Source organism: Pygocentrus nattereri, chromosome 8 (assembly GCF_015220715.1).
Source record: "Pygocentrus nattereri isolate fPygNat1 chromosome 8, fPygNat1.pri, whole genome shotgun sequence".
NCBI lineage: Eukaryota > Metazoa > Chordata > Actinopteri > Characiformes > Serrasalmidae > Pygocentrus > Pygocentrus nattereri.
In genome coordinates, this window is record NC_051218.1 from 17239505 (window position 1) to 17260672 (window position 21168).

At 39.2% G+C, this 21168-nt stretch overlaps 1 protein-coding gene across 1 annotated transcript in view; it reads right to left on the bottom strand.

Moving 5' to 3' along the window:
• Positions 1–9250: 9250 nt before the first annotated feature.
• Positions 9251–21168, bottom strand: part of pigg (phosphatidylinositol glycan anchor biosynthesis class G) — a 157650-nt gene continuing 145732 nt past the window's right edge. Inside the window, exon 13 of the mRNA XM_017704079.2 lies at positions 9251–12301. Coding sequence (XP_017559568.1) covers positions 12091–12301 — 211 coding nt within the window. The 3' untranslated portion in view covers positions 9251–12090. The remainder of the gene's footprint in view (positions 12302–21168) is intronic.

The following is a 21168-nucleotide window of genomic DNA, read 5'->3' on the forward strand; positions in this document are numbered from 1 at the left end:
CACTCTTGCTTCAGATTAAAAAAATAAATACACATTACTGTCCATCCTTCCACTGTGCAAAGACAACTCAGTGCTACGGCTCTGAAAGTGTCAAGAAGCTTTTATGGAGAAAAAGTAATACACAAAAGAAGTAAATTTGGACTAGAAGACTGAAACTGTACATCTAAGATGTGGAGTAAAGTTTTATGGACTCATGAGTCTTAAACTTATTTGGATTGAAAGAAGGAGAAAATGCAACCAACTTCCAAGACTGAACTTCGTAGGTGTGGAAAACAAAACCTGTAGATTTCTATGAAAAACCTGACAGGAAGTCACATGAAAAGAAAGGAAGCTGAAATAAGTCATACTAAATACTGGATTTTTTAAAAAATATATATAAAAATATTTTTATATATATAAAAGAGTTCTATTCAACTGAAAAATTAATTTGAAAGAATTGTTTGTTCAAAGTATAAATTTAGGCTGAATAAAAGTAGTTTATTTTCTGACTAACCACTTTTTACAGTGTAGTTGTTGAGGCTTTTGTGTAATTTGCTGTTAAATATGGCTTTCTACTTTTTTTTTATTGATTCTGAAAAATGAATTGTGCTTAATGGTACACTACTGTACCTGGTGTATGTTGGTGGTGTATAGTTAGAGATAAAGGCTTATCGTTTTACATTTGCTGGTGCAAGTCCTATACTTGTACCATCACAACACAGTAATATGCCACTTGGTGTTACTGCAGTGCTGAGAATGCTCCACCACCCAAATAATATCTGATCGAGGTGGGCCTACACTGTTAGAAATAAAGATACTGTGCAAGTACATTTTTTTGTTCATCAAGGGACAAACAATGTAATTATACCCTCAAAAGGTACAATAATAGTGGTTTTAAGGTCCAATTGTGTACCTAAAATAAGTTTTTCCCTGGTTTCATAACCTAATGTTTTAAAACAGAACAATACAATAAAAAGCCCAGAGATGAGACAGGGAGTGTGGAGTCAATACCACTTAGAAAACATAATTTAAATGGATTATGGTACAATTATGTTTCCTGACTGAAGGTACTGAGATGTACCCTTGAGGGTACCACCCCAGTGATGAGAGGTACTGCCCCAGTGACAGTTTGGTACCTTTATTCCTGAAAGGAAAGTAAATTGTAGTCCCTTCTGTTGGACAGAAGCTTTGTTTGGCAAATAAACCAATTAAAAAATAAATGTTTGGATTTAAGCTATATATATATATATATATATATATATATATATATATATATATATATATATATATATATATATATATATATATATATATATATATATACATACATACATACACACACACACACAAACAAATAACTTAGCCATGCAACAAAAGGCTTAAAGGAGAAGAGCTGAGATGTTTCTAACATTCTGACAGTCTACAACCCACTTAGCAAATACTCAACACACAGCCATTACCTTGGGTAATAGCACAGGTGCAGCTGTTCATTTGGTCTCTATTACTCCTGTTGATTTATCTACACAGCCTTAACTCAGCTTTAACCCTGTCTTAAACTGGTGCTCAGTACAAGCGGCTCAAGCAGCCCTCATCTATCTTATTCTCTAAATGGCTCCACTGAGTAAATAACTCCTTCTAGCACATCCCCATAGGTACATACAGTCTTTCTCTCTCTCCCTCTCTCTCTGACCCCAATCCCTTTTGTATTCTTTTCTCTGCTATTTCATCAATCTTCTATCGACCCTCGGCGTCTGGTAATTAGAGGAGAAAGCCATGCTTGGAAAGTAGCAGTTACTTCATTTGGAGAAAAGGTGAACAGATTCTTTAGATCAAAACACAATCTTGAGAGGAGAGAGTAATAAACGAGGATGGGGTGAGGAGATAAAGATGTGGAAAATACTTTTCTTTCTGCAGCGGATTTGCATGGAACATCCAGTCTCTACAGAAACATTCAATCTTTAACTCTGCACGAGTGGAAGGCGTACAGAAATTAAAGTGAAAATAATGATAACAAAAAAAGTTATTTAAAGGGTACGTTCTCAAAATCTGTTCTAGAGAAATGTACTGAGTCAGAATCATTTACAGTGGTACTGATGGGAAGCAGACGCCTAAAGAGAGTAATTAGTAGATGAAATGGTTCGGAATAAAACCCTGTTTCCAAAAGCTTGGGTCTCTTGATTCCTTGAATCTTCTATTGATATTGTGAACTGTCGATAACGAAATCCTTTGCTATTTTAAACCGGGGAAAGTTATTATTGAAGTGTTGCCCTATTTGCCCATACAGGCTTACAGAACTCCTCTCCATCTTTACTTCTGAAAGACTCAGCCTCTCTTTCACTTTTCATACACAATCAAGTTACTGACCTGTTGAAAATGAATCCAATTAGTTGTGAGATGTTCCACCAGGGTTTTTTAGTATTACACAACTTTACCAGTCTTTTCTTGACCTCATCCCAACTTTTTAAAAATGTGTTATAGGCATCAAATTAAAAATGGATACATAAAAAAACAACAAAAAAACAAACAAAAAAAAAAAACGAATATATTTCTCAACAAGATTCAACATGTGATATGTTGTCTTTGTACTTTGTTTATTAAATATGGGGTTTAAACGATTTGCATATCGTTGCATTCTGTCTTTATTTACATCTTGCAGAGCAGCTTTTTCAGAAACGGGTTTATACTTTGCATGGTGCCTTAGAGATTGTTTTGAGATAAAAGATTAAATATTTTGGCCTAATATATATATATATATATATATATATGTATATATATATATATATATCATGGCAGAGATGTACACACAAAGCACTTCAAGGGAAAAGATCAGGAATTTTTTTCAGATTACTACTATTTAACTATGATTAGCATTGCATATAAAATGGATCATTTTGTATAGTAAATAAAATAAACGAAATGGCAATATTTGCATTGCAGATAAAATGACTCCTGGTTCCTATTAACCACCATTATAAAAATCTGAGTACGTAAGTTCCTGCACAATGCACCATTTCACGTCAAAACACCTTAAAAGACTTTGCTTACATCTCAAAGTTTGAATCATGCAGAAAATTTGAAAAACACAAGGTAGAAATTAGTGGAAATAAAACACAAGGACAAAAGAAATTAAGAAATACCATGCCCAAGAAGATGAAACCTAAAATGGCATTTAAACAAATAATAAAAACATTTACAGACAGTTGCAAAAACATAGCAGTTAATGATTATTGCTGATATTGTGGAGCAAGTACCAAAGTAAAGAAGCACTGTTACGGTGTTGATTTGTGTCCATGTAAATGAACATCTGTAGGTGTTAATTCAACACTGGAAAATGTGTGATATGTGACAACTAGTGTAACCAGTCTGGCTGAATACAAACAAAAAGGATACAGTTGTTCTTAAATTGGAGACATTACATTAGAACGGGAACAATGGATTTGGAGAGATAAACACACTGGTTCATAGGGTCAGCAAAAGGCTAATGGCTCATTTACAGCATGCAACAGCCTGCTTCAGCAGCACTATAACATCAAATAGCCCCACCAACTCTGGAGAAGACTTACTAATGTAAAACCCCATTAACCCTGAGAGCCCACACTCTCATAACCACATAATTTACATTTAGGATGCAGCAATTTCAATATGGTGTTAAAAATGAAATGAGTGTTTAAAACACTGAAATGAAATTTTAAAACTGCATCTTTAACACCCCCCCTCTGTCTTGTATGTGTGTTTCATATTATAGCTATAGCCTGGTGTCAGATTCAGCATAGACATTGCATGTTGTGTTTTTGTGACATGTTGATACAGCACTGTACAAAACTTAGAGACCAAACAGTCAAAAGCCATTAAGTACAAGTCATTTGTTTTTCAACATCAGGACATTCAGTGACACTGGGGTCTGGGGTGGTCAGTCCGTTGTTTTCAGAAAGTGTTGCTGGCATGAGAGCAACTTCTTTGATTTGCAAATTTCCTTCTTCCCTCAGTAACAGCTTCTTGACAGCTACATATCCTTTCAATAGTGTTGAGTTGTCTTCTCGCAGTGGAAGGTTGGACAGAGGCATCTAAGGATTTTTACAGAGTTGAAGCAAAAGTAGAGCTTGATTTTCTCCTCTAAAGATGAAAGCTTTAAGTACTGTTTATCTGCTGGTGACAGTTATGATAAACCAGGTCTTAAATTTCATTCATTTTTTAAAGTACAGTTTTGTAAACTCTTCCTCTTTTCCACTGACTTGCCTCTTTCTTCTGCAAGTATTTTATCTCCTCTGAAATATCTCCTGAAAAAATAAATAACTTTACTTTTTTAAATGACTGTTTTGCCTGGAAATTGAATAATAATAAAAAAACAACAGTTTTCTGTTTTTGCACTTTCCCAAAGTACTGTATTTCAGTTGCTCATTTCCAATAATGGAGACTGCATAAAGTTTTATATGAGGCAGTTCAACTTTCTACTGTTTATTGCTCACTAGAGCATGCTACTTGTGTGCAGTCAATTTTTCTGAAATAAACTTGCATTTTTCTCTGTAGAATCAAACATACAACAGCAAAACTCAAATGAAATATTAAACTCAGAACTGAAAATCATGTATCATTACACTTAATTTATTACATAGGGCCTGTTTACATCTTGCATCAACATGTGTTGTTGATCCGACTGCAATCGGACCACTCAAACTGGATCTTGACCCAAACAGAATGCAGTTTTGTGATCTGTATACAATGACGTGAACAGAAATGCTTGTGCCAAGTGCTGACAAGCAGGTGAGAGAATAAACAATAAAACCAAAGATGGAAGACATGTGAGACTGGAGTTAACCCCAAACCAAGTACCCTCTTGCACTTTGGGCCGAAAAAGGTGTCCAAGGCAAGACAACATACAACAATATACAATATACAACAATATATTTCCAAAAGTATTCACTCGTCTGCCTTCACATGCATATGAACTTGAGTGGCATCCCATTCGTAATTCATAGGGCTTTGCAGCTATAACAGCTTCAACTCTTCTGGGAAGGCTTTCCACATGGTTTAGGAGTGTGTTTATGGGAATTTTTGACCATTCTTCCAGAAGCACATTTGTGAGATCAGACACTGATGTTGGACGAGAAGGCCTGGCTCACAGTCTCCACTCTAATTCATCCCAAAGGTGGTCTATCGGGTTGAGGTCAGGACTGTGCAGGCCAGTCAAGCTCTTCCACACCAAACTCGCTCATCCGTGTCTTTATGGACCTGCTTTGTGCGCTGGTGCACAGTCATGTTGGCACAGGAAGGGACCATCCCCGAACTGTTCACACAAAGTTGGGAGCATGAAATTGTCCAAAATCTCTTGGTCTGCTGAAGCATTAAGAGTTCCTTTCACTGAAACTAAGGGGCCGAGCCCAACTCCTGAAAAACAACCACACACCATAATCCCCCCTCCACCAAACTTTACATTTGGCACAATGCAATCAGACAAGAACCATTCTCCTGGCAACCGCCAAACCCAGACTCGTCCATCAGATTGCCAGATGGAAGTGTGATTCACTTCCACTTTGTTATAATACCACTGACAGTTGACTGTGGAATATTTAGTAGTAAGGAAATTTCACGACTGGACTTGTTGCACAAGTGGCATCCCATCACAGCACCACGCTGGAATTCACTGACCTCCTGAGAGTGACCTTTCATAAATGTTTGTAGAAGCAGTCTGCATGTCCAGGTGCTTGGTTTTATACACCTGGGGCCATGTGATTGGAACACCTGTATTCAGTGATTTGGAGTGAATACTTATGCATGTGTTGATGTGCTTTCTACGTGGGAAAATTAAAATCGGATCGCATCTGGTTAAACTGAGGATGCATTTCAGTGAAAAGTGTAAAATTAATGTTTATTTAGATACAATCTGGACCTGAAACACATCTCAACGTAAGGTGTAAACAGGCTCATAGATACAAAGTAGTTGCTGAATAGTAAGTCTTGGGGCCAAGAGGAAAGAACATGACATCTGAAAAATGAGTCGATTTCAGACCAAATGGAGTTAGACTGAGCTAAAAACAATACAAGGGTGCAGGCCAAGACTGGCCAAGTCCATCAGTTGGTCTCTCGCGGCTAACACAGCTTTCACTAAAGCCATTTGCTGCATTAGGTAAGAGTGAATGGCTAAATAAACGGTGCGCTGGTCAGAGGCTTCTAACAGTGCAAGTGTGAGAACGAGAGCAAACTGTGCACTTCCGTCAGCTTCCAAATGAAGTCACGGATGACTGCTCAATGCTCCATTCTGCCTGCCTGCGTTCCAGCCAGCCAATTTGCACAGTAAACTCAGGCTAAATGGGGGGATTAGACAGGGGGAAATCGCTATCTGCAACCGCCATCCACAGTCACCCAAGAGTGAAACTTTCGCAATTTGAAGCTTTCCGAGAGAAAAAAAAAGCGCATGGGCTTTTTGCTTGGCTGACAGTCAGCGCTGATACATTTCCACCCACCTACACCTCTGCCTCCCAGCTACTCTCCATCGCAGACGTCAGGGGAAGGATGGCAGCCCCTGCACATTAAACCACTGAGACTGTCACCTTCTGGCATGAGGAGAATACATCTATCTTCCCTCTCTCCTTTCCTTCACTCCACCGCCATCTCTCTCTCTCTGTCTGCCCCTCTCTCTCTCGCAGAGTTGCTCTCCTACAGCATGAATAAAGTGGAGGAGGTGAACAATAATGAGAGAGGAGGAGAGAGCAGAGCAGAGCTGAGGGACTGAGATGTGCTAAGGGTTTCAAAGCAGAGGTGATAGGGACTTTAACATCAGGAGAAAGAGAAAGATAGAACAAAAGGGGCAACAAAAAGGTGGTTATTTATTTATTTATTTTAGCAAAATACAGTTTTTTCTTTTCCAATGTCGAGACAGATATTAGAAACAAAGTTTTTTTTTGTCTTGAAAAAAGTGGTAAGCTTTAAAATGAGCCACTGACTAAAGATCTATTAAGATGTACTACTAATAATACATCTACTAATACTTGAACATCACGCTCAAAATACATCACACAATGTGAACGTGAACTGTTTCAGGACAGATTTGCTACAGGATTAGATTTGATATAATAATAATAATAATAACAATGTTATCATCATTATTATTATTATCATTATCTCTGTCTCCTAGTACTCCTACTTAAGTACTATAATTAATTAGGTAATTCAGCTATAAAAACTGGTTGGGGGGGGAGTGCGAGAGAAAGAGAGATGGATGAGTATTTTAAAGGAGACGTTTTGGATTAAATCAGAATTAGACACCTCTAAAAGGTTTACCTACAATGCAATGAACTTTATTCATTCGTATATAATTGGTGGCCTGCTGTCACTAATAATCACATTATTAGTTGTAATAATGCACAATGAACACTTTATTAAGACCTTGTTGTGCCTTTTCTTGCATTTGCAGCATGTGATTCCTATATGGTCTTGTTGGTGTCAAGTGATTTCAGGAGTTTACTGTTATAGATCTAATAAGATGTTAAGTCAGTAACTCTTCAATATGTGTTCCATATTCTAAAGTGCAGTTTTGGTCATCAGTAAGCAGGTATGAAAAAGTTTTTACTTTTCAGTAAGTCGTCATGCACTTTCAACTGCATTTTAGAACATATAACGAGTATTAGTGACTTCATTAGTGTAAAGAATGTCATGTGAATGGTTTACATGCTTCAGATGTCAGTGTTTCAGTCAGAAGTAGCGTCAAACCCAGGCCGAATTCCAAACGGCTCATGCTACCTAAACAGTGTGCTAGCTATGAAAGTTTAGAAATTCTAGCCTCTACATCAAAATAGTGCATCATTTCTTGAATATTGAAAATAGTTTTTTCTAAGCTATATTATGCTCTGTTGCAGTGCAGGATCCGGAATTAAAATTCCTATGTAGTGCACTATGTAGGGAGAGTAAAATGCAACCATTTTTGCATTAATCAGTGCTGGGTTATCATATGTTCATTATTACACATCAAATAGCTAAAATGAACTTAGGAACTACATTTCTTGGCAGAATACATGTTTATGTCAATTACTAATTAGAATTGATTATTTTCAGAAAAACTATTTTATGGTATTTTATGTTGGTCGCTGTTTCATAAAAGCAATAAGCCACTTGAGTTTTAATACAGGGAAGGGAGTTTTAGGGACTCTTCACATCATGCTTGAGAGAGAGAGAGAGAGAGAGAGAGAGAGAGAGAGAGAGAGAGAGAGAGAGAGAGGGACAGACAGACAGACAGAGTGAGAGCGAGAGAGAACAGAGGGAAGAGAGATAAACAAGGGAGTGAGAAAAGGAAACGAATAGTAAGTGAGTCCACCAGTGCGGGGCCTAAGGAAGAAATGTGGGGACTGAAGAAGAAACGGAGAGAGAAAGAAAGAGGCAAAGAGTTCAAAGACAGTGGGATGGAAATGGAAAAAGGAAGGGGAAAGAAAGACAGGGAGCAAAGGGAGGTGTAGAATGAGGGCAAAGGGGGGTCTGGGAGTGGATGGCCTGCACTGGGTGCAATGTGACTCTGCTCTGGAGCTGATAAGAGGCTCAGAGAGGCAGTACGGGAGAGAGGCAGGAGACGGGCCTTCAAAAGGCCGCTGACAGGGGGATACGGGGAGAGAGAGTGGACCATGGGGCGCTGAAAAGCTCCTAAAGAATCATCAGTTAACTCCTCTGTGCTCAACATTTTCCCTCCCCAAATGTAATCCCTGAATAAGAAAAAAGGCCTAGAGAAAGAGGGAGCAAGAGAGCGAGAGAGAGAGAGAGAGAGAGAGAGAGAGAGAGAGAGCGAGAGAGAGAGAGAAAGAGAAAGAATTCATGGTCATTTGTAGTGAGGGGCTAGGCGGCCCTGAGCTACCTCGGCTCACTTTGTATGTTTTGACCTGGCCCTCCCAGCTAGATCAGCTAACTGTCCTTTAGAGTTTTCACTTTCATTATGTGAGCTGATATGAAAGGAGAGAAAAAGAAGGTGGGAGGGAAGAGGCTGGCTGACCTGAGACTGAACCATAAACCTGGGGCTGAAGCCCTGACAACTGCACAAACACAAAACAATAAAGTTTGGGTCAGGTGCATTTAAATGGACTGAACCAGGTAAGTGTACTGGGAGAAGAGGAAACAGACACAGTTACGCTGCTCCATAGCCCAAAGTGGGGGTGGGGGGAGGGGTGAGAAGGAGTGACTTGATACTTTTGATATTGTAGTATGAGACCAATAACTTTGCAAAGCACGGCAATAAAATGTAACTCCAAAAATACAAAAAAAAAAACCCAAAAAAAACAAACAATACTACATATTATGGTCACCAAAGAAAACACGGGCTCCTTTTTAATTGCACACCTAACATGATCATCTGTAACCACCCAAACAAAACACAAGCAGCAAATCACTGAACTCTATAATAAAATACAGAAATTCATCAAACCTTATCAGTACATTCCCACATCCCATGTATGATAACCATGAAATCACCTTGTATGTTCACACAGTAATAAAGAGTAGGGCTGCACAATATATTGTTCATTTATATATATATACTGGTTTTTGCAACACTAACACTGCAGAATGCTGCAATATGAAAATGACTGTTTTAAACAATCACAATGCGTTTACTTGCAAGATATGTAGAAACATAATCACAATACTTGCATTCTATCCATAGTGTGCAGACTTCTGCTCTGAATCTCAGCACAGAGAGAGGTTTGGTCTGAAGCCATGAACTCATTACCTCTTGTAAGTCAGAGGGTCTTACAGGTCATATGGGGCCTTAAGGTCATGTACAGTAAGAGAGTGTGTGTGTATATAAGCTGCTTTTTTCCCAGTTCCATGGAGAGTGCTGTCTATTTGGTAGGGCAGTCGATTAGAAAATCAACCTCACTCTGCTACTGAAAAGGGCTGATAAGCAAAGCAGGGCCCACACATGCTGTCCATTCCCCGATGGCTATCGGCATGGCAGAGCAGAGGTCATGAAATGTAGGAATTATCACCATGAATGAGACAACACATAAAATGTGCACTAATCAAGCCTTGCCCTGGATCCCACAGTGTCAGACCAAACTGCTTTGAACGCTTCGGTCTGCATGATCACAGTTTCATCAATGTGCTCATTGCAATTATAACCAAACACAAACATCCTTTGATGAATTTGAAGAAATCCAAAACAGTGGGACATTTTCAAACATCTCTCTACAAACAACAATGATAACAAAACAATTAATGCATTACATCATTTCTTTAAATTGGAAAAAAAAATATATAATCCAAAAAAAAAACCCTAACCAAAAAAAGGCAAGAGCGTTTTTCCAATGCACATTAAAAACAAGAACTGAGCCGAATGGGAACAATGGAATTTCTATTTGTAGTTCATTTTTCACCTACTTGACAAACAGCGGGAATCATTTTAAGAATCGTTATTAAATCTTAGGTACTTATGTTGGCTAATTAGCTAACTTGCTTGCTAGTTACAGTGAGCTGAAACAATGTACCTCACTGTTCTACATGTACACACAAACAATCGTCTACAATTACAAAGAATTACATTCAGAATCAAAGCTAATAGTTTTCTTTGTCATGAAAATATGAGCAAAACACTGTGTGGGCTAACCCATAAAATGCTAATAGTGTTAGCCTTTCACTGGCTTACCTTTGCAAACTCTCTCTAAAAAAAAAGCATCAATACATCAACATAGCATCCCAGTTTAAACTGGTGTGTGATATGATGATGTAATGGTGCTTTGTGACTTTATCTTCACCTGGAAGAGTGAAGAGATTCGATTACCTGATGCTGGATTCACAAGCAAGTCTTGACAAAGACAGAGGAGAACATCTTGAGTACCACTAGGTTCTGTTGGTACCAGACTTGAGCAGAAACAATTAAACTGGAATTTTCAGTACTAGACCAATGCCCAGTGGAAAAAGTACAGTTCTAGTTTTCCAGAACTAAAGGATCTGGTCATTTGTACAGTGGAAAAACGCCCTTTGTGTTCCTCCAACTGAAAGGTTAGCAATTTAGAAAATACCCACTGCCGTTCATCACATGACAATTATTGATATTAGATCATTTACCCTTAAAAAATTCAAAGTAGAGGTTAAACTAAATTCAATGAGGTGACAAAACCCACTGCTGACACAATACACAGTTGCTTCCTAAGCGATCAGATCTACATGCTAGTTAAAGGGAAAAGTTACGTAATGCTGAATAATAATCAATTCGTTTGTTCTTGAGATTGTCTGATTTTAAGCTATTATAATATGCATAGCTGTTGTTTGATAAGATTCTATTCCTTTGAAGCTTCGGTTTCATAAAAATACTCCAGAGATTTTGGACTGAGAGTTTAGGAGAACGGAGAATATGGAGAAAAAAAACTGGAGAGACATCTCATTTAAAAGGTGAAAGAAGGGTCAGGATGATCTATATCACAATCATATTTTCATATTCTCCACTTTCTTATCTGTCAGGCATAAAAGCAACGCGATTAAAGAAACTACATGTCGGATTAAACAGTGAACAATGCTTTTTTGTCTAAACTTTGTCACGTTGTTCATAATAAGTCTGATTTCCTGTGAGCACTCTTGGCACAGATACTCAAAGCTAAAAGCCTGTGGGGAACACATGCTCCTTTCATGCTGGGAACGTATTTCTGAATAATTATCAGTGGAAGAGTAAAAAAATCTTACATGTAGGTTTGTTTAAAGCACTGGGGGAATTTGTGCTGTTCTGTAATGCACTCAATTCCCTCAAGCATCAACCACAATAAATTACCCCCACACTTCTGCTGTAGAAAAATAAGTTAAGAATAAATCTTATTTATTTTATCAGAATCAACCCAGAGATATTTTGTGCATTTGTTGCAAAATCTCCAGAGAACTTCAGAGTGCATTTCATTGCACAAGATCAGCGCTCGCTTATTGCTTTTAATTCATAACTTGCTTCTCTCTCCCCAGTCATTCATCGCTTTCTCTTCAGTGGTGCACCCAATACGCTCATCCATCTCACCACCTTCTCCTTCTTCATCAGAGTAACAAATTACTCCATCATTTAATGTTCTGCATATTTCCACATCCCACTGTTCCTGAGACTGAGTTTGGGGCTGGATACAAGGGTTCTGGGTCAGGAGGGTCTGGAGCTCACGGTCTTCATGTGCGGTCCTGGTCCATGAAAGTGAAGAACAGGCACACGGCCGCAGTGACCAGAGTGTGCATGGCCTCGTAGAGGAGCTTAGGGGAGAACACGCTCCAGATGAAGAGATGATAGCGCAGTGCTGTGACCAGCACTACATAAAACACAGCAGGGACGGAACGCAGCAGGGCAAAGCAGTAGCTGCCATGGCCGAGTGACAACGCAGCCCTGAGGGAGGGGGGCAGAGAAAGAGAGAGCGATAAATACAATGTATGATACATAACACAGCCATTATCCAATTAAGTCCTGTGTCACTTACCTTGTTTTCAAACCTTGCAGCTCCACTTTTTCGCCTACAGTAAACACGATCATCATCGTGCTTCTCCAGACAATGACTAAGGACCTTGTTCACTTTCAACAGCAGAGCAGTGCATGTAACTGTCCTTAACTCAGTGTGCCCATGTCTAGCATAGGCTGAAGCTACTTACTTCACTAAAGGGACAGTCCTATGTTATTCAAGTTCGAGAGCTTTTTCCTCCTCCCAGTCTCTCATTTAATGCTTATCACATCCTATACAAATGTAGGTATAAAAAAATGTAAATAATGCTTATTGACAGGATACTCACACCCTTTTGTACCAGTGTATGGCAGAATATATACATTTCTACAAAGAATATAAAGTGTAAGTATGTGTGCAAGTTAAAATGGGTCTTTTAGCACCAACCTCTGATGTTCAGCTGCCTACTCATCAATCTGGTTGAGCTAGCTGGGCTTTTTCACACAGTGATTATGATGTCATACTCATCTGTCCTTTGAAGCACTGCACTTTCTCAAGATGTTTATGCTTGTAACATTCCTGTTCTTTCAGCTTCACTTGACTGAAGTGACAGCTGCAAACTGCATGCTGCCCTAGAAATGCCTCAGACATTTATTGGGACGTAAAACAATGACTTAAAAAGGAAGCACACAATTCTTGACTTCGCTAAAACAGTAATGAACCACACGTCCGTTCTGCAACTTGATATTTTGGGCAAAATCATACAGTGTCAATACAGGTGTCATGAAATAAAGTGGACTGTGATGCTACATACATATGTATAAACACGAGAATAACCCAACAGCACATAATACTGTACACCTGTGTATAAGTTTAAAGACAATACACTGAACTGAACTGAACATTTCAAGTCAGTGGATTCCACAGGGCATAGAACAAGTTTTGGATTTATTCAATTTTCACATATTTTAGCATAAAACTGATGTTCACCTATTATTTTGACAGCTAGTGTTCTATTGTCCTACACTCAGCACCAGTTGAATGCTATAATGCATAAAAATGCATAAATACCCACATCATTCAAATAAGCGTGCGGCAAATTATAAGAGGATTTTGATTATTTTATTTTTCAAATCAGGCCTTGCTTTAAGATGAAAATAATAGCTCAGAATATAATTGTTGGTGAATATGTATAAATATTAGATTTTTGGTAAAAGTCATTTTCTTTTCTCATTATTTGCAAGCCTGTTGGGGACATTTTGGCACAATATTTTTCTTTAGAAGGCTGTCTTTAACAAAAAAATCTACTTTAAAATTGTTTTAAAAACTCTAAAAACTTTTTGTTTTGTAGAAAAAATGTCGGGCTATTCCTTTATACCTCCCATGTTTTGAATGTTTGGCCTTGTGGTTTGTTCAAATGGTTAAGAGCAAGTGTCAGTTTCTAAAGCAAATCAAGCTGCGGCCTCCAAAACCACCACTACGATGTGAGCAAGGGTGAACCATGGCCTTCCATCAGTTTGATCTTCAGCACTTTACAACTGGCAAATATGTGAGTGGGAGGCTGTGTGTGTGTACACGTGTGTGTATCTGTTTAATGCTCCCTCTGAGGGACCTGAAAGACCTCTTTCATTGGATTAGTATGCTTGACTAAAGTTTCTTTTCTTCTCACTCTTCAGACCTGTGCACTCTGACCAGTACAGCAGATGTAAGATGTACAAGCATATATAAAGGACATGAACTCTCAAACAGAACAATCGATTCCTTTCCCCACTAATCCTCCCTCAATCTGCTTCAACCAACAATATGGCAGCAGTAGAGTTCTGATATCCTACAGAAAATGTAGTGTTGACAGCATTTCGAGTACACTTCAGGTGAAAAGACTGTTAACTGGCCACATAAACTGAACCTTACAAGTGTCAATGTCCTCCTAAAATATTACTATTAAAAGCAATGCAACTATATCTCAAGCAATATAAATGCTAACTGGGCACATAAACTGAAGTTTTTACAAGGCGAGACCGATCACACAGTTTTACAAATAAAAACAGCAACAGGGAAGCACAAAGTGCATATGCTGTGGCAGATAAAACGTGCTTCAATCTGCTTTTTAGCACCCCAAGGACGAAGCCTGGGCCATATGGTCCTGCTCATCACTAACAGATTTCACTCCAAGACACACACAGTTTAAATATAAACATTCAAGCATTGTGTTTTTTGTCTCATCACACCTGGAGAAAGATGTGAAGGAGGAAAAGGTCATGAAAAGAGAGAGGGAGATGATGTAATCATTCTAAGGTTGACATCAAGCCCATATTAGAAAGTCTGGGCCATTTTCTCTATGAAAATAATTAATGCTTTTTTTTTTTATGCTTGATTTTTTTTTTATTATCTTTTTTTTTTTTTTAACAGTGCTATCACTCCCTGTGGTCAGTGTTGGGATAGCTACTGACAGATCAGTAGTCAGCTACTTTCCCAAAATTTGTAGCTAACTACAATTTAGCTACTTTTCCAGAAAAAGTAGTGGCTACTTTTTAGCTACTTTTTAAAAAGTAGTGGCTACTTTTTAGCTACTTTAAGAGCACAACTGTCAGAACGTTTGCGAATCTCCACCTGACACACCAAACAAGCCCAACTCATAGTGTGAACAAGACACTGTGTTCAATCATGCATTTAATCATGCGCTATACAAAAAGATGACCAAAAAGTGAGTTTAAGTGTAACCAACTATCAAACTTACACAACCAAAGGCATGAAAGCAACTAAATGAAGGCAAAGTCAGTCATTCCAAAAATCTACAAAAATAACTGAAACCAAACAACTTAGTGCAAAGCACGGTCAACTGTTGAAATAAAAGTGCTCCAATTTAAACATTTCAGCAAGATATGTACATACATGACATTCTGTTTGGGGTGAGAACCAGGGCTGAATAATCTCTCCACTGCTGCTGAGCTGCTGCGGCTCCACAGCAGAACTAGATTTCTAGGTAAAATCATAATCCTCCTTTGCTGTAAAATCATTATAACACATAATTCTAACACAGTTTTCACAATAAATGGTCTTAAACGTTGGAGTTAATGTAGAGCTGCTTATTCACCAACCTTTAATGCTGAAGACTGTTGCTCATACTGCTGATCACACAGCAATGCAGATAATGAAAGGGCAAAGAGAGAGATTTCAGACGAACATCGATAATTCGGAGATAAATGGACTTATTTATATTTATAATCACTCAGCTGGATTCAGCCGATAAGTTTAGTCTGCAAGAAGTCGCAAAGCTGTAGTCAGTTTCTCTTTCTCCTGCTTCTTGTTTGAATTCTCCCATTCCACCTTAAATGGCACTGCAGTACAGTTTGGCGCCTCAGGCACCATTTAGGGTGGAATGGGACAATTTGTTCGAGAAGCTGGGGAATGAGAAGCGACTTCAGCCTCGTAAAAAGTCTAACGTCTAAGACTGAGGCGGCTACAGCTGAGCTAAAGCTTAAACCAGAGCAAAGTAAGTGCGTTTTCGTTTATATCATATTTTTAGTCTGTAGTAGCACATTAGCACATTCTGAGACATATTTACAGCCAAGATGGTAAAACTGTTGTGGCTGCCAAGGTGGGTTAATTTTTCTTGAAATGAAAAAATGGGTCTTAACATTTTGGTCGCCGACCCCTGAGCTAAGCCTACTAAGGGGTGACCCATGAATGACTGTGTGCTCGAGCTGTCTGTCAGTCAGGTCTGCACCAGTCCAGTTAACCGCATTCTATGGTTCACATTTTGCGCAGATTGTCTGAAGCCTTTAGCAAAATTGTAGTGAAAATTATTGCTATAGCTACACAACAATATGTAAGCGCTACAGCTATTAGTTACATTTCATAAAACTGTAAAAAAAATCTGTAGTTATCTACAAAAAGTAGCGCGCTACTTAGCTACTACCCCATCCCTGTCTGTGGTAAATAAATATTGTTCATACTCAAAACTTGAATACATTTCACACTTAGCCTTTTTCCTCCAAATGTCACGGAATCCTCTGAATTACAGAAATACTGTCACTGGCAGGCTAACACTGCTGCACACTGAACTGACAAAACCACCAAGCTCTGTCAAGTGTGGTAGTCGTTTCGGCAGTAGCAGCTTACAGTTCGAGTAACTGACAAACCCTATCAGCTCAGTGGCAAATCGCTGCATGCGCCAGTGACAACCGTTCATGTAGCGTGAACAGTTTAGCAACACAGTCTTGCAGTGGGAGCTCCTTTAGCCAGAGCAACAATGAGCAGTAGCCAACGACAGCATGAGAGAAAACTCTCAGGGAGCTAGGCGCAAGCAACCAAAACACAAACAAACACGGTGAGGGAGTTGTTGGAGAAAAATAAAATTGAGAATATTGCCTGAAGCTGCTGTTCACCGCTGCTACGGCTGGGTTTGGAGCACTCTCTTAGTGAATTTGTGGCAGCTTTTTTCTCTTTCCTGTTGATGGCCACTTGCATTCAGGAAAAAGAGTGAGCTTATATAGATAGATTTTTTTCTTCTGCAGAAAAAACAATGATGTTTATGTTTAGTGAAATCAGGCACACTTCGTCAGGGATCTCTACGAGTGAAATATTGCATAGTTTATGAGCCTCATCTGCAATCCCTCATATAGTGTTGACATCACTATACTGACAAATAAACAAGTAGCAAGTGATGTCATATACATGTCATATACAACCCCAATTCCAATGAAGTTGGGACGTTGTGTAAAAAAAATAAAAACAGAATACGATGATTTCCAAATCCTTTTCAACCTATATTCAATTGAATACACTACAAAGACAAGATGTTTAATGTTCAAACGCATAAGCTGTATGTTTTTTGCAAAAATTCACTCGTTTTGAATTTGATGCGTGCAACACATTCCAAAGAAGTTGGGACAGGTGCAACAAAAGACTGGGAAAGTTGAGGAATGCTCAAAAAACACCTGTTTGGAACATTCCACAGGTGAACAGGTTAATTGGAAACAGGTGAGTGTCATGATTGGGTATAAAGGGAGCATCCCTGAAAGGCTCAGTCGTTCACAAGCAAGGATGGGGTGAGGTTCACTACTTTGTGAACAACTGCATGAGCCATGCAAAGTGAAAGCCATATATCAACAACACCCAGAAACACCACTGGCTTCTCTGGGCCCGAGCTCATCTAAGATGGACTGATGCAAAGTGGAAAAGTGTCCTGTGGTCTGACGAGTCCACATTTCAAATTGTTTTTGGAAATCATGGACGTCATGTTCTCCGGGCCAAAAAGGAAAATGACTGTCTGGATTGTTATCAGCACAAAGTTCAAAAGCCATCATCTCTGATGGTGTGGGGGTGTGTTAGTGCCCATGGCATGGGTAACTTGCATATCTGTGAAGGCACCATTAATGCTGAAAGGTACATACAGGTTTTGGAGCAACATACGCTGCCATCCAACCAACGTCTTTTTCAGGGACGTCCCTGCTTATTTCAGCAAGACAATGCCAATCCACATTCTGCACGTGTTACAACAGTGTGGCTTCGTAGTAAAAGAGTGCGGGTACTAGACTGGCCTGCCTGCAGTCCAGACCTGTCTCCCATTGAAAATGTGTGGTGCATTATGAAGCGCAAAATACGACAATGGAGACCCTGGACTGTTGAGCAACTGAAGTTGTACATCAAGCAAGAATGGGAAAGAATTCCACCTACAAAGCTTCAACAATTAGTGTCCTCAGTTCCCAAACGCTTATTGAGTGATGTTAAAAGGAAAGGTGATGTAACACAGTGGTAAACATGCCCCTGTCCCAACTTCTTTGGAACGTGTTGCAGGCATCAAATTCAAAATGAATGAATATTTGCAAAAAACAATAAAGCTTATTCTTTGAACATTAAATATATTGTCTTTGTAGTGTATTCAATTGAATATAAGTTGAAAAGGATTTGGAAATCATCATATTGTGTTTTTATTTATGTTTAACACAACGTCCCAACTTCATTGGAATTGGGGTTGTACCATAAGGGCAATGGAGATTCTGAAACTTTGAATGTTGTGTAATGTCCACTTGGCATTAATCATAAAAAGGAGAATGTACACAGATCAGGCATAAGATTATGACCACCTCCTTGTTTCTATGCTCATTGTCCATTTTATGAGCTCCACTTACTATATAGTTGCACTTTGTAGTTTCACGTTTACAGACTGTAGTCCATCTGTTTCTCTGCATACTTTGCTAGCCCCCTTTCACCCTGTTCTTCAGTGGGCAGGAGCCGCCTTGGACCCTCACAAAGCTGGTACTCTTTGTGTGGTGGATCATTCTCAGCACTGCAATAACACTGATCTGGTGGTAGTGTGTTAGTGTGTGTTGTGCTGGTACAAATGGCTCAGACACAGCAGTGCTGCTGGAGTTTTTAAACACCTCAGTGTCACTGCAGGACTGAGAATAGTCCACCAACCAAAAATATCCAGCCAACAGCATCCAGTGTCCTGTGACTGATGAAGAACTAGAGGACGACCAACACAAACTGTACAGCAGCAGATGAGCTATTGTCTCTGAGTTTCCATCTACAAGGTGGACTGATAAGGTAAGAGTGTCTAATAGAGTGGACAGTGAGTGGACACAGTGTTTAAAAACTCCAGCAGCACTGCGGTGTCTGATCCACTTGTACAGATGGACTATAGTCTGTAATTGTAGACCTACAAAGTACACATATATAGTAAGTGGAGCTAATAAAACGGGCAATGAGCGTAGAAACAATGAGGTACTCATGTTATGCCTGATCGGCCAAACGTATCAGTCTACAATAGGCCGCAATAGTGGCAGTTTTTGAAAATGCCATTAATTTTTCTCATAAAACAAAAATGCTTAGATGCTGGCTACAGAATGGGAACTCGACTTCAAAGGTATATTTATGCGAATTAAGCCATTCAAATCTGATTCAGAGAGAGAGAGAGAGAGAGAGAGGGCGTGTAAACCTCACAAAGTGAATGAGAGAGCGAGAGAGTGAGAGCGAGAGAGAGAGAGAGAGAGAGAGAGAGAGAGAGAGAGAGAGAGAGAGAGGGCGTGTAAACCTCACAAAGTGAATGAGAGAGCGAGAGAGTGAGAGAGAGAGAGAGAGAGAGAGAGAGAGAGGATTCATTGATGTTAATAGTTCATTGGTATTGCAGGCATCATCAATTTGTAACACAATACCTGTGTCTCAGTAACATATATAATTAAAACTGTTCAAAAACGTTGTGTCATACCACTTCAGAGCTGCATACATACTGACAAATTCAATAGTCAGTCTCAACTCAGAAAGTCAAAATACAATTATAGGCCTACATATTTTTTTCCCTTTTTTCTTTTCTCCCACTGATCTATTCCCCTGCTGGCTGGCTGGTCTGAAAGCTAACCACTATATCAGAATTCCGAGTCTATTCTATTTTATATCACTCTCCCGTTTGACTGGCAGCAAGCGGATGTAGGATGTTACAGCTCCTAATTAGCCCATTGCCAAGCCTTCAAGGCTGCTAGTTCACAGTGTAGAGCAGCTTGCCTGTACCATTGCATTTGAATATCTGCCATCAACACCCTACAGCACTGCCTGTAACGATTTGCCTCAAACTCTCTGAAATGTTCCAGGCTGAATTCTCTTAGCACTCTGCAAGATTTCTTTCACGCCACTCCTTTTTTCACGTACCCTCTCTCATGATCAAGGCATTTGCAATTCTAATCCACGACTCCTGCAGACGCTGAGGTGGTGAATTGCTCGCAGCCTTCAGTATCCATAACATAGCACACCTGTTGGTCCCAAGTTGAGAATATTTGCTAATAAGGCTGTTTTTTAGTCTAATCGTGTCTCGCCATGTCTGTCCTAGCGGCCAGTGAAAATTTTACTATTAGATGCAGGATGGGTTGGGGCGTCCTCTGGGGTTCCGGAAAGGAGTGTATTGATCAAAGGCCATTTCCTGGATTTGGTGTGCGTCTAGTACAGATGCTGATGGATAGAGCACAGACATTATTAATGGGCAACTCTGTGTGAGACTACTTAAGCCCATAATTTATCTTGCGGGACAGAAGATGCACTTTGCGAAGCTGTTTTAGCGTGTGGAGGGCGGGAAGGGGTGGGAAGGGGGAGGATGTGGGATGCATGATGTGTCTGTAAAGAATAGGCATTTTTCAACTGCAGGAACCTTTTGAGGAAGTAAGAAACTTGCCAGGAACGCAGGAACTTTTGGACACAGTTACACCAGGGGAAACAAATAGTTTCAGTCCCTGGGTTATCGCTTCACAGCAAATCTTATAGCTCATTTATAAAAACCTGCCTTTAGCAAAGGGTATTAAACTGGAAAGATGGACTGGCCAACACAGTAGACCCTTTCACTGAACTTACACTTGTACTGTGTTTAGAAAGTTTGTCATGTTTAGAAGAATTGGAAATTCTAATTCAACACAACTTCCACCATGTTTTCTGTGCTGCTGTACTTTCGCCAGATATTAAAATTTCGTAAGACTTTTTATTTTACAGAAATGTTAAGAATTATTGAGGAATATCAGTTTCTCTACGAGTTCCAGAACTAGATATGTAGTGACAAAATTCAGAATTTGATTAGAAACAATACAGCAGTGACAAATCAATAACTTTTTTGTGATACAGCAAAAATAAGGAATTGCTGAAAATGTCCCAATACAACCCCAATTCCAATGAAGTTGGGACATTGTGTAAAACAAATAAAAATACAATCATACAATGATTTCCAAATCCTTTTCAACCTATATTCAATTAAATACACTACAAAGACAAGATAGATGGCAGCATATGTTGCTCCAAAACCTGTATGTACCTTTCAGCATTAATGGTGCCTTCA